Source organism: Panthera onca, chromosome E1, assembly GCF_046562875.1.
Source record: "Panthera onca isolate mPanOnc1 chromosome E1, mPanOnc1 haplotype 2, whole genome shotgun sequence".
Taxonomy (NCBI): Eukaryota; Metazoa; Chordata; class Mammalia; order Carnivora; family Felidae; genus Panthera; species Panthera onca.
In genome coordinates this window covers 59,348,799-59,363,096 of record NC_138352.1, presented here as the reverse complement: position 1 = coordinate 59,363,096, position 14,298 = coordinate 59,348,799, and the positions used below count along the sequence as shown (strand labels likewise).

At 40.8% G+C, this 14,298-nt stretch overlaps 2 protein-coding genes across 7 annotated transcripts in view; one reads left to right on the top strand and one right to left on the bottom strand.

Moving 5' to 3' along the window:
- The window catches only part of LOC132687547 (uncharacterized), a 33,270-nt gene extending 28,622 nt beyond the window's left edge, over window positions 1-4,648 (bottom strand). The window contains exon 1 of the mRNA XM_060645916.2: window positions 4,541-4,648. Coding sequence (XP_060501899.1) covers window positions 4,541-4,583 — 43 coding nt within the window. The 5' untranslated portion in view covers window positions 4,584-4,648. The remainder of the gene's footprint in view (window positions 1-4,540) is intronic.
- A 56-nt stretch (window positions 4,649-4,704) lies between these two features.
- GPATCH8 (G-patch domain containing 8) overlaps window positions 4,705-14,298 on the top strand; it is a 100,650-nt gene continuing 91,056 nt past the window's right edge. For 3 of the 6 annotated variants that reach the window (XM_078437072.2, XM_078437073.2, XM_060645905.3), the window contains exon 1: window positions 4,929-4,944. Coding sequence is in view for 1 of the 6 variants with exons in the window: in XM_060645902.2 (XP_060501885.1) it covers window positions 4,900-4,944 (45 nt within the window). In the remaining 5 variants the exon portion in view is untranslated. Of the gene's footprint in view, window positions 4,945-14,298 lie in introns of all 6 variants that reach the window. The other 3 variants (XM_060645904.3, XM_060645907.3, XM_060645902.2) reach the window with 2 other exon arrangements.

The window sequence follows — 14,298 nt, the reverse complement described above, 5'->3', positions numbered from 1 at the left end:
CATGCCTCTGTCCAATATTTCTTCATTCTAAATAATATGCTCATACTAATATTTCTTGATTTTTTTTCAAATATAGACGTTACCTATTGAGTTCCCATTATGGAAGAAGACTTATACCTCCCAAACTAGCCCCCTTTCCTTTCCTATACCCTCACTATATACTTTTGTTAAACATTTTTATTAGATCAATATTCAGGTTATGTTTTTTGTTTTTTGTTTTTTTTTTTTAGAGAAAGAGAGGGTGCAAGTGAGCAAGGGGCAGAAAGAGAGAGAAAAGTGGGGCTCAAGCTCACTTGAAGTGGGGCTCCTGCTCACCAGAAGCAGGGTGCAAGCTCACCCAAGCAGGGCTCGAGCTCATCAGATGTGGAACTTGAACTCATGAACTGGGAGATCATGACCTGAGCTGAAGTCAGAGGCTTAACAACTGAGCCAGCAGGCGCCCAATATTCAGTTTTTATATTACTGTGATTGTAGGTATTTTTCACAGTTAAGCCATGTTACAGAGTAGAATTACTATCTTTAAATTTTTTCCTTATAGGGGGTGCCTGACTGGCTCAGTCGGTGGAGTGTGTGACTCTTGATCTTGAGGTTGTGAGTTCAAGCCTCGTGTTGGTGTGAAGATTGCTTAAAAAAATAAAACCTTAAAAAATTCTTTTTCCTTATAATATTTTACCTTGAAGTTTTTTGTCTTTCTTTCTTTTCTTTTTTCTTTCTTTCTTTCTTTCTTTCTTTCTTTCTTTTTCTTTCTTTCTTTTTCTTTCCATGGTTTTCTATATTCTTGTCACTGACTTCCCCTGTATACACTTTGTAGAAATGAAAACGTCCCTTTCAGATCCACTAGTATCCCAGCAATATTCTTTCTGGCTTGCCCCTTCTTGGGGCCTCTGTCCTCCTGTGTCCTCTTATTTTCATCTGGATTGTGTGTTTTTAGGCCTGCTGCACACTAGTCATCCTGGAGTGTCTCCACACGGTTACCCTGGGAATCCTTTCGCTTCTTCCTCAGGCTGGATTTGATTTCTGGACCTCAAGTCTCCCTCTTTATTGTTTTACTCCTTTGTTTTGCTGTAGAACTTCCCTTAGTGTCTTCCAGAGAAAGAGTCCGTGGAAAATAGATTTTTTTTTTTTTTTTTGAGAGCTTGCAGGTTGAAAAATGTCATTTTCCCCTTTTACAGTTGAGTAATGATTTGGGTGGATAAAGATTTTTTTCTTTCCTTCTTTTTTGGGGGTAGGTGGGTGGGTGGATATAGATCTCTAGGTTCAAACTCTCCTCTCAGAATTTCTAGGGAATTACTCCTTAGTCTGGTGTTTTGGAGAGATCCAAGATCATTCCAATTCCCAATCCTTCATTTGTGACCTATTTTTCTTCTTTGGAAAGCTGTAAGACCTTCTCTTTATCCCATGTGTCCTGAAATTTCACAACGCTGTACCAGGCAGCAAGCTATTTTTCCATCCATTGTGCTGGGCCCTCTCAACTTGGACATTCAGGCTCTTAGAACCAGAAAATGTTATTTCTTCAATATGCTCTTCCTTCCTTTTTCCCCCCATTCTTTCTGGAAATTCTGCTATTCAGATGCTGGACTGACACTTACATTTTCTTCTCTGTTCTTTCCTATTTTTCTTCTCACCTATTCAAAAAAATCTTTCTTTAGTGCCTATTATGTATCATTCATTATTCTAGGTGCTAGGGATACAGAAGGGAATAGAACTGGAAAAAAAAAAAACACCTCTGCTCTAATGGAGTTTACATTAAATATTAGAAAGTGTAACTACTATGGAGAAAAATAAAATTAGGGAAAGAGACCAGGATGTTCAGAATACTAAGCTCCGTGATTTTAAATAGGGTTATCAGGGAAGATCTTACTGAGAAACTAACATTTGAATAAAGCCCAGAGGATGAGGAGACAAGCCACATTGATAAGTTATCTTGGGAGGAATGAGGCAAAAAGAACAACATATACATTAGCCCCTAAGTAGGGCAGACTGAGGCAGGAACAGGTCTGGAGGATCAAGGTATAGCCAAGAAGCCAGTGTGCCCAGAGAGGAGGGGCAGAGAGGAATGATGTCTGAGAGGTGAGGTGATAGTGGTGAATGACAGGGAAAGCCACTGAAAGGTTTCAGCAGAGGACTAATGTGCTCTAATTGACCTCATAACCTTATCACTATGCTCCTTGGAAGACGGTAGGGGGTCAGGTGGAGGCAGACGCTTAGTTGCTATTGCAATGATGAGGGAGAAAGTGAAGATGGCTTGGACCAGGGTGTTTTTTTATTGTTTTCTGGGAGATTTCTGCAATTATTTCTCAACTCTTCTATTGAATTTTTCATTTCTGCTTAAAACATTTTAACTTTCAAAAGTTATTTCTTAATCTCTGAATATTCCTTTTTTCTCTTTTTGGCATCTGATGCTTCCTGATGTGGTCCCTTATTTCCTGAGGTAATATTATATTTCTGTGGCTATTGATTGCCATTCTTTTGATGGTTTCTTTTATTATTTCCATTATCTCTGGTTCCTCTGAATTCCCCTTCCTGTTTTTTGTTTTGCTTTGGGGTGGGGGTGTCTCTGTCTTACAGGTTCCCTTCAATGTCTGGTTATCTTTGGCTATCCATTCATACATAAGAGCTAAGTGGAAGCTCTGTGTGGATGGGGCTTCTGGAATGATGGACTTCTCTGCAGGATATCTGGGCTGGAACATGACCTTTATATGTTGGGGAGACCCCACCCCTACTCCCATTTTTGCCACCAAGTCTGACCACAATGTTAGCTTCCACCAACTCTTCTCACTTTCGGCATGGTACTTCTTTCCTTATCTGTGCCAGATATGTTAAAGTCTCTTTGTTCAGTCTTTCCGGAGGACAAAGGAATTTATAGAGTCCGTTTCCTAAACTGCCTTGTAACCAGTCCTGTTTTCAACTCTCTCATCTTGGTACCTGGTGATTCCAATTCCTGAACCTTTCTGGTACACCTTAGCATTAGTCAACTAGTTTCCTTGGCTTCTCCACTCCAGTAATTTGTTTCTTCTATTCTACTAAAGGCATTTCCATTTAAATTTGTTTCTTCTATTCTGCTAAAGCTATTTCCATTTAGCTATGCTTTCCGGCTTCCAAAATCTTTTCTTTTCTTTTTTTTTAATCTTTTCTTTTTTAAAAGATTTTATTTTTAAGTAACCTCTACACCCAATGGGGGCTCAAACTTACAACCCCGTGATCAAGAGTTGCATACTCTACATACTGAGCCTGTCAGGAACCCCTCCAGCTTCCAAACTGTTGTTTACATCTCTTGCCTGCTGTTGTTCCTTCTTCAGGCCTCCTTGTCCATGTGAGTTTACTGCCCTTCTCATCCTTTTATTGTCATTTTAGTGGGGTTGGGAGAGAGAGAAGGGGTGTATCTGACTCAACCTGCAACATTTTAACCCTCTAGTCTCTCTACAATATTTACATTCTGTGTTCTGCCTCTCCTTAGATAGAGAGTTCTTTTCACAGCTTAAAATTGTAATTTGCTTGGACTGGGGTTGGGTGAGGCACAGGGTAACAAAGGAATGGAAGATACACATCCTTCTTCCAAAAACTTATATTTCACTTGACTCTCTCAGGGTCGGGAAGGGCTATTTTCCATTTTATGATTTCTGTCAACTACTCTTTTCAAAAGCAGGGAAGTTTTCATGTCTCTCCTACATTTTGTGTATTTTGGCTAAGGGAGCTGGAGGGCTGGGTGGGGTCCTCAGGAAAGCCATAGGATGGAAAAACCTGATTCATAACCCACACAAAGTCATTGCCGGTCATGGGCAGTAGAGATTACCAAATTTAATTTCCTTATTTTATAAAAAGGAAACTGAAACCCAGAGAGCTTTAGTTGATTTTGATCAACTTTGGTCTCCTTAAAAAATATTTAATCTCTTAAAAATGCCAACTCTTGGGGCACCTGGGCGGCTCACTTGGTTGAGCATCCAACTCTTGGTTTCAGCTCAGGTCATGATCTCACAGTGTCATGATCTCACAGTTCATGGGATTGAGCCTCAAATCTGGCTCCAAGATAACTGCACAGAGCCTGCTTGGGGTTCTCTCTCTGCCCCTCTCCTGCTAGCCTGCACTTTCTTTCTCTCCTTCTCTCAATATAAACAAATAAACATTAAGAAAAACAAGTCAACTCTTAACAGTTAAGGGGCCTTTAGGTCTAACTTTCCCTTCCCTTTGCTCCAAGCCTGCAGGCGCCTTGCTGTTCCTAAAGGTCAAAGGTCATTTTCGAGGTCTCTGAAATGCACTGTACCTTGTTTTATTTTTTACAGCACTCGTTAATATTTAAAATTATGTAAATATTTTACTATTTATCTGATTTTCTCCACTGGAACTTAAGTCCTATGAGAGAAGGGCTCATTCCTGTCTCGTTAGCCGCTTAATCCTCAGAGCAAACCAGGATTTGAAAGGAGCTAGTCTGGTTCCAGATCTGCGCTTTCAACCACGATATTACGTTGCTATTCAGTGAATAAAGCTGAGGATAAGCTTCTACACACACATGGAAACAAGAGGGTAAGAAAATAGATCTCACTCGTGGAAGCGAGCAGGTGGAAAACATCCGGACCCAAGCGCATTGTGCCCCCGTGACCTTTCTCTCCGGAAGCGCTTGCTGCTCTCGGGCGCGAACGCGCACGCGCGGCCGCCGGGGTCGCTCTGGGCCGCGAGAGTGGAGGGGACTTAAGGGAAGGTTCCGCCTCCAGGGCCGAAAGGCGCCTGCGCTGGAGGGGCTCCCTTCTGGACGCGACTTCTCGTTTCCTCCCTCCCTGCCTGCGCGCGCCGGGTGGGCGTGGGAGGAGGCGGGGAACTGGGGAGGCGAGCGAGGGGGCGGGTGTCGCGGGAGGGAAGGAGCGAACCCGAGAGCTTCGTCCTGAGAGGAGCGAAGGCGGCAAAATGGCGGACCGCTTCTCCCGCTTCAACGAGGACCGAGACTTTCAGGTAAACACGGGCGTCGCCGAGCATCCGGGAAGGCGCTGGCCGAGCCGGGACCTCCTTACCCCCCGGTCCCAGCTCTTTTCCTTCAGGCTCCGCTCCGGATTACGAACCGGCTCGCTCTGCTCCCGCCTCCCAATTCTTCAGGGGGCCTCCCAGCTTGAGGCGAGGCCGCGTCTGCTCTCACTTCTTATTCTCTTACCTGTTCAACTTAGGCCGCGGGTTTGCGGCTTCGGCCTGCTTGGGCGGGTTTCGGAAGCCCGACCGCCCACTGGGGTCTGTGCTCCCCTCGGGTCCGCCCGGCCTGCGGAGGCGACGGGCGGGCTCCCGGGGGGGGGAAAGAGGGGTGGGTTGGGAGGGCTTCGGGCGGGTGTTGCTGAGACTACCGCTTCCGAACCCCTGGGTTTTGCTCGCTCGGCTCTTCTTGGGGTCGTCCTTCGTCCATCCTCACGAGGGTGAATCCCTTTCATTGTCTGTCTTTTCATTTCTTCCCATGGAAAGGGTGCTTTAGTTACCAGACGCCTTCTTGGTTGGTCAAACATTGAGATTTCTCCGGGCGTGAGCGTTGTTGTTGTTATTAGGCCGTTAGTTTTGCTTGGCAAACCGTAAGTTGTAGGACTGTGGTCGACGTAAGGTTGGCCCCCACCTACCTCGAAAGATTTTTTAAGAAGCGTAATGATCATGGACTTCCTAAGCGTTTGATAACTAGCGCCACAAGCTGCCTTTTTCTTTCTTTAGTTGCAAGTGTTGTAAGGAAAAATGTCCTCGTGATAGCAGGCATTATTGAGCGAAAAATAAAGGCCAAATTAGAAGAACTCGTCTTTCGGGTGTTTAAAATACCTTCCAGTTGAGCATTGTTACCGCAGAAATCTCGGCCACTAAAAGGGATTTACTAGAGATTGCCTATTTCTAGGGTAAAGTACATCCTTGGAGTCTCAAAGAAACCACTGCATTACTACCGCATATCCTGGCAACAGCAATTTGGGTCAGGGGATGAACATCAGAACTCAAGTTTTTATCCCGCTGCAGATCTTTCTCTGAATATCAACATGGGATACTCTAGATACGTTTCAGAAGGCGATTTGGAGGGTTTGAATGCCCCGAAATGATTGGGTTGGTTAATAAACAGGTAAAGCAGTTAAACCAGCACTGTTAACAGTCTAGTGCACAGAACGCTTGTGAGAAGTTTTGCAGCAGTAAGGGATCTGGGGGCTGTTAAAAAGCCTTGTAATCATGCGCCTGCTGTGTAGCTGCAGCACAGGACTGGATCTCAAGGTGTTTAAGAATATAATGCAGGGCCAGGGAAGTTGAAGCAGTTCCTGTATAACCATTTGATTCCTGAGAAAGATTGTTTTTTAGTGAGAACTATAAAACGCGTGTAGGCTGAAAGATGCGTGGGCTTTATTGGTAATTTTTATTTATTTTTTTTTTTAATTTTTTTTAACGTTTATTTATTTTTGAGACAGAGAGAGACAGAGCATGAACGGGGGAGGGGCAGAGAGAGAGGGAGACACAGGATCCGAAGCAGGCTCCAGGCTCTGAGCCATCAGCCCAGAGCCCGACGTGGGGCTCGAACTCACGGACCGCGAGATCGTGACCTGAGCTGAAGTCGGACGCTTAACCGACTGAGCCACCCAGGCGCCCCTATTGGTAATTTTTAAAGAGACATGTCGTTAAACTAAAATCCTCAAGTGCTTTTTCAGAGGAGAGAATTTCAAGGTGACCTAATAAAATTGAAAATAGATAATATGGACAATTAAGTTTTGAGGGAAAATGGCTGTCAACCCCAGAAGTTCAGCAGGCTTAAACAAAGATCATTTGCAGAGCCCTGAAAGAAGAATTTGAAAACTGGATAGCAGATTATGAGTGCTGTCGCTTGAAAAAAATGAGAAAGCCTCTACCTTTCAAGTAAGAGTTCTTTCTCTTAGGCTTTGGTTGGGTTTATGTAAAACCTGGTTGCTAGTCCTTTGAGGATAGTACGTTTATTTGAAGTTTGTTTCCTGCTTGTATGTTGGAATAACCAACTCCCGCAGTATTGGGTCAGCCAGGAAAATGTTGGTTTTTAAAAATTCGGATGTCCTAATATTAAGGGTAAAATAGGGTATTGGGAATGAAAACCTTTTAGACAATTATAAGATGTTACAACTTTTGTAAATTATTGTACTACATTTCTAAAAAGCATCCATTTAAAAATACTTAAATGTGGCACCTGGGTGGCTCAGTCTGTTGTGTCTGACTGCTGATTTCTACTCAGGTCATGGTCCCAAAGTAATGGGTCCAAGCCCAGCGTCAGGCTCCATGCTGAGCGTGGAGTCTGCTTAAGATTCTTTTCTCTCCCTCTGCGCCTCTTTGCTGCTCTCTTCTTTCTCTAAAATAGAAAAAAATACATAATAAAAATACTTAAAGTAGTAATTTTCTGGATATTATGGTAAAAGGAAAAATAAAAATTGATTTTCATTAATATGGTCTTTCAATTAAAGTTACTGAGAGGAAGTGTAATAGCATGCTTCTGAATATAGTATATCTGAAACAAATTTCAGGGTTGGGTTCTTCAAAATTAAATGTGGCCTCCTTTTAAGGTTTTAAGTGATAAATGAGGTGAAGGCATTGAATACAGTTGAAAACAAATCCCAAGTAGGTTTCCAAACAAAGTGCATAGATCCTGTTGCTTTAAACAGATCTTCTTACAGCACTAGAAAATTTTCTGTGCTGTCTTCTCTGGTAAGTTCTAGATGAGTATCATTTTTCTTTGCCTTTAATTTGGCAAGATAATTTAGAAGTATAAAATTACACTCTTTGCCAATTTATCATCAAGTGCAAATTTTGAAGAGTTTGTGGTATCTTGAACTGAGTATTGAGTCAGAAGTGGGTTCACTTATTTGTAAACACCTGAAGTTTAAAGGTGTTTTGTATAATACGGTGAGGAGCTTAATTAACTGTGGTATGCCACCTGGAGCACTTATGACTAGAAGGGGTAATCATTATCAGGGACATACATTTAAACATTTTCAGTAAGTTCATTTTATTTATTAATTTTTGTTTTTTAAAAGCTTATTTATTTTGAGAGAGTCAGAGAGAGTGTGCATGAGTAAGCAGGTGAGGGGCAGAGAGAGAGGGAGAGAGAGAATCCCAAGCAGGCTCTACGCTGATGGGGGCAGGGGGAGGCTTGAACCCACGAACTGTGAGATGACCTGAGCTAAAATCCAGAGTCTGGTGCTTAACTGACTGAGCCACCCAGGTGCCCCTCGATAACTTCATTTTAATAATAAACAGGTATTACTCTACAGGCTTTATGTATATTATTAGCTAATAATCTTCACAATAACCCTATGAGGTAGGTACTATTAACGCCCATTTTCAAATGAAGCAGTTAAGGCATAGAGAATTAAATAGCTGGCCAACCACATACAGTGGATAAATGGCAGAGCCTAGATTCACACTCTGGCTCTTAGACTCTTGAACCTGTGCTCATAATCATTGTGTTTACTGGTAATTACGTATTTTCTGTATCTGTAATTGAGTCATCAAATATGGAGGATAAACTTCTAGGTCACAAAGAGTAAGTGAGCTTTTAGAGAGATTACACAAGTACTTTTTACTGTGTTCTCTTTTGTCCAGATCTGTTTCTTGGTCTCTCAAGGACTTCTAAGGAGACTTCTGACAGTGATGAGTTATACTCTCCTAGAGGATATATTAACTTAGTTTAGGCATTCTTTTGTGTAGTTTTTTTAAGTGATATTTTTTTTTTTTTTTTAAATTTTTTTTTTTTTTTTCAACGTTTATTTATTTTTGGGACAGAGAGAGACAGAGCATGAACGGGGGAGGGACAGAGAGAGAGGGAGACACAGAATCAGAAACAGGCTCCAGGCTCTGAGCCATCAGCCCAGAGCCTGACGCGGGGCTCGAACTCACGGACCGTGAGATCGTGACCTGGCTGAAGTCGGACGCTTAACCGACTGCGCCACCCAGGCGCCCCTTAAGTGATATTTTTTAATCTTTGGAAATCTTTGTGATTTAGGCTGATGTATTTATTTTTTTTTTATGTTAAGTTTTGACTACTGCTTTAAGAATCTGACCTCAATTTCTGAATGAGACATGACTTCTGCCTACACTTACCAGGTTAAGGCATATTTGTTCACAGTTTGAAATGTTAACACAAACTAATTGAAAATTTATAGTATAATTTAAGATATAGATGTATTCAGTACTTTGAATTACAGGTTCTCTAAAGAAAGTTTTGTTTGTACAGTGATGTGCAACCATAAGGCGTTAAGATCTGCTCAACATTTAGTGGTTGTGCAGCTATTAATGGTGACACTGCTGAATGCTATGAGGAAATACGTTCTTTAGTTTGTGTTCTTGCAGAGGACTGGTGATTTAAAGTAGCCTCTTGTTACTTTTTGTTCTAAATATATTCTGCGTTAGATTTCTTTTTTTTAAAAAAAATCATTTAATGTTTATTATTGAGAGACAGAGACAGAGCATGAGCAAGGGAGGGGCAGAGAGAGAGAGAGAGAGAGAGAGAGAGAGAGAGAGAGAGAATGAATCTGAAGCAGGCTCCAGGCTCTGAGCTGTCAGCACAGAGCCCGACACGGGGCTCGAACTCACAAACTGCGAGATCATGACCTGAGCCGAAGTTGGACACTTAACCGACTGCACCACCCAGGTGTCCCTCTGTATTAGGTTTCTAGTGAAAAGGAGCTATGATAATAGATAGTTGAGTAATAAAAGAATGAGAGAAATATCTTAAAGTTCATAGTAGAAATAAAATTACCCAAGGATTTTGTATAATCTATGTAAGTAATCATAGTGGTAAATAGCAATAAATCATGTATTACTTTTATGTAGCATGTTTGTAGGATTCTTCTAGGTGTTTCACATGATACCAGGATGTGGCCTTCACTTAATTCTGAAGTTGACCATTAAGTGAGGAGGTTAAAGTTTTAAAGTACTTAGGGCACGGAAGCATGTAAGTATATTTTCTGTGGTGGTGTCTTGTAAAAAAGTTTGCATTCTAATGCAGATATGACAGAGACATGGGCAAGTGTTCTAATCTCTGTTTTCTAGGTCTCCCATCATCTGGAAGAGATGCCACTAGCTATGAGAATGAATGTCTGCTTTGCTTGGGATGCTGAAACTTATGCAAAATTATTACTGTTCCCTTTCTCAACATATTATGATAGGTGGAAAGGATTGGAACCAAGGCTGTACCAGTTTCAGAATACTGATGATAAATTGGCATGGTTATTAGCAAATGCAAAATTATTGGTTAGTATATTCTCAGGGGATCAAGAATTACCATGTCAGGTCAGCTTAAGGGAAAGCTCTCTGGTGGTGATTTGAAGGATACAGGGTATATATTCAAGATAAAAGGTATTTGAAAAGGGATATTTTAAGGAAAAAAAAAATCACAGAGAAAGACATTTATGAGTTTCATTGAAGGGAGAATGGGTTTGACAAGAATTGTGATCACAGGGTTTTGTGTGATGGTATGCTTATTTGTTTTAAAAGTAGGCATGGGAGACGAAGAAACAGATCTAGAGGAATATAGTATCAGGCTGATGATTCACAGGGCTGTTCTAGTACCATGAACATAGAAAAACAGGTGTGTTGTGTTCTTTTATCCTATACATATCACACAGTTCTCATTAGCGTACTACAGAGGGATTCTTTTATCATGTTTTATCAAGTCTTTATGATAAATTATATAACCAGGGTGCTTGGTGGCTCAGTCAGTTAAGCATCTGACTCTTGATTTCAGCTCAGGTCGTGATCTCAAGGTTCCTAGGTTCCAGCCCACTGACGGCGCAGAGCCTGTTTGGAATTCTCTCTCTGCTCCTCCCCTGCTCGTGTGTGCACGCTCACTCTCTCCCAAAATAAACTTTAAAAAGTACTATGAATTACATAACCAGAACTAAAAACTGTGACTTAAAAATTTTTAAAGATCTATATCATTAATTATCCTGATTCTGCTGCTTTGTAGCTGAGACACATTTCTATGTCCTTTCCATCTGTTTGGGTACATGATAAAATGAAAAAAAGGACAGTGTTTTCCTGGCAAGATTTCCATTTTCTGGGGCACCTGGCTGACTCATTTGGTGGAGCATGCAACTCTTGATCTCGGTGGTGACTTCAAGCCCCACGTTGAGCGTGGAGTCTGGTTAAAAAAAGAAAAGGAATAGAAGTTCATGAGATCTTGAATTATGTATTTGAAACCCATGTAGAGATTTCATCTTTTTTCTTATGACTTGATAAATTTCTAATATTTTATTAGTGAAAATGGGTTCCAACTTGAGGTTGACATCCTGTTCTTGAATTCTATTAAAATTCCTTCCCTGAAAACTGCTTGGTACTTTTGCTTGTGTGTCTGGCATTATATCTCTTTTTCATATTAGCATTGCCATTTAGCATTAAGCGAAAGCTGACTCATGTTTAATTACCAGAGGAATTACAAATGAGCACCACAAATACTGAAAGAAGTCATTGATTTGATATTGCAGCAAATACCAGAAGATGTTGTAATGATTTTCCAGTTATAAAAAGTGAATTGTCTGTTTAACTGTAGAAGTCTAACCGAATGTGCTTAATGCATTGTATTAGTCAATGCAAAAGTTTAAATATATCCAGCTGAAAGAATGTATTGTCATGCTTATACTAAATGATTTCTTTGGGATTTAACAGATGCATTTGGTATCTTATACTTAATATAGGAATTTATGGAAGGAAAAGCAGCTAAAGTTGCTTTGGCATTGTACATAGGTTATAGCATGTATTATTTTATTTATTTTTTTATTAAAAAAATTTTTTTAGTTATGTATTTTGAGAGAGCACAAGAGCTTGATCCGGGGAGAGGCAGGGAGAGGGGGAGAAGAAGAACCCCAAGCAGTCACCACAGAGCCTCATGCGGGGCTTGAACTCATGAACTGTGAGATCATGACTTGAGCCAGTTAAGAGTCTTGACGCTTAACTGACTGAGCCACCCAGGTGCCCCTAGCACCTAACATTTTAGTAAGTGCCATAGATAGTAATTTAAAACTAGGGCCAAAATAGTAGTTTTCTGTTATTTGCCTTAATTTTTTTAAATATTTATTTTGAGAGAAAGAGGTAGAGAGAGAGAGGAAGAGAATCTCAAGCAGGCTCGACAGTCAGTGCAGGGCTGATGCAGGGCTGGATCTCATGAGCCAGGAGATCATGACTTTAGCTGAAATTAAGCAGCCATCCAGGCATCCCTGCTTAATTTTTATTTTTACCAACAGTGTTGAGGTAAGACATAGGAGGTAAGACATATCTTGAGTTGTGTGTCTTCGTAATATTAATTTGGTCTCATCTCAGGGTGCGTGGGTGGCTCAGTTGGTTGAGAGTCCCACTTTGGCTCATGTCATGATCTCACGGTCTGTGAGTTTGAGTCCTGCGTCGGGCTCTGTGCTGACAGCTCAGGGCCTGGAGCCTGCTTCGGATTCTGTGTCTCCCTCTCTCTCTGCCCCTCCCCCACTCATGCTCTGTCTCTCTCTGTCTCAAAAATAAATAAACGTTAAAAAAAATAAAAAAAAATAATTTGGTCTCATCTCATGAAATTCCAATTATTTATCATCCTTCTCTGACAATTACATTGATTTCAAAGAGGAATTTGAATTTTCTGTCTGTTTTATGGAATTGAAATACAAAATAGCTCTTCAGATTTAAAGTTGTAATAGAAAACATCATTGATCATGTTTTGTGACTATTTTATTTTTTTTAATGTTTATGTACTCTTGAGAGAGAGACAGCATGAGGGGTGGGCAGACACACACACACACACACACACACACACACACACACACACACACACAGAATCTGAAGCAGGTTCTAGACTCTGAACTGTCAGCACAGAGCCTGAAAGCACTTCAACTCTGGAACAGCAAGATCATGACCTGGGCAGAAGTCGGACGATTAACTGACTGAGCCACCCAGGCGCCCCTTGTGACTGCTATTTTAAATAATGGTCATTGGAGAAGTCAGTACTCCTGTGTTTTGTTTTGGGTAACCTTTTTCCAGTGTTGATTAGGGAGGAGAGGCTTACTTTTTCACCCATTTTGTAGGTAGTACTGATCAAAAATCAAGAAATTAATTTGATGTTTTAGATCTGGACTATACAAGAAGCTCAAGTTGATGCTTACGGGGACAACTGGATGGCTCAGTCAGTTAAGTGACTGACTTCGGTTCAGGTCATGATCTCACGGTTTGTGGGTTCGAGCCCCATATCAGTCTCTGTGCTGACAGCTCAGAGCCTGGAGCCTGCTTCGGATTCTGTGTCTCTCTCTGTCAAAAATATTAAAAAAATTTAAAGCTTATGCTTGTGGATTATATGCTGTAGTGTCGGTAATTTCCCTTGTTATGAGTAAACCTAGAAGTAAAATTATGAGATATCTTAAAAGGAGCAAGAGTGGTTGAAAATTTAATTGGTTTAATAACTACTTTAGGGTATCATCTACACAAGAGATACCGAGAGGTATGTTTACCTTCAGAATATTTTCTAGTATATACTTATTTTTAAGAAGGTTGTTAATAAAATAATATTTGAATAGTGGCTGTGCTAAAGAGTATGTGTATATTTGTGGAAGAAGCTTTGTTAATAAGTGGTGGTTTTCAAGGAACTTTTGTTCCAGATTGAGAGATAATAAAGAAAATAATATTTACTACTCATAAGACCAGCATGATTATCAGATGGATAGTATACTAAATAAATACAAAACTCAAAGTAAATGACAGAACCCTTAAAGTGGGATAGTTGGGCATGCCTTTATGAAGAAATTAGCATTTAAGCTATATCTTGAAAGATAGGATTGCATCTTTGCAACGAAAAGAATAGGAGGGATTCAGTTGGAGAAAACAGCCAGGGCAAAAGTTTGGAAGTGGAATAAGCAGAATTGGTGTGGGGGGGGGGGGGGGGCAAAAGTTTGGAAGTGGAATAAGCAGAATTGGTGTGTGTGTGTGGGGGGGGGGTTTGTTTTTGTTTCTGTTTTCACAATGATAAAACTATTGAGCATAGGGGAAAAAAGTAAAAGCTAAGGCTACAACAGCAAGTTTTATTTTAATGTTCTATGCTGGAATATTCTACCTATTTAAGATGTTTAAATGGGGGATAGACATCGAAACAGTTTTTCTTATTTGAAGATTAATTCAGTTACAATGGTGTTAGATGTGCTATACATACAGTTAAAGCTGTGATAACCAGTCTCCATTAACCAGAGTTAATGGGGGGGGGGGGGCAAGAGAGGGGTTATAATGACTGTGATTTTAAGCTTAGTAGGGGGATAAGTAAGGACTTTTGGGGTGGAGGGAAAAGTTGGATCAATGGATTATAAACTGATGGGATTTAAA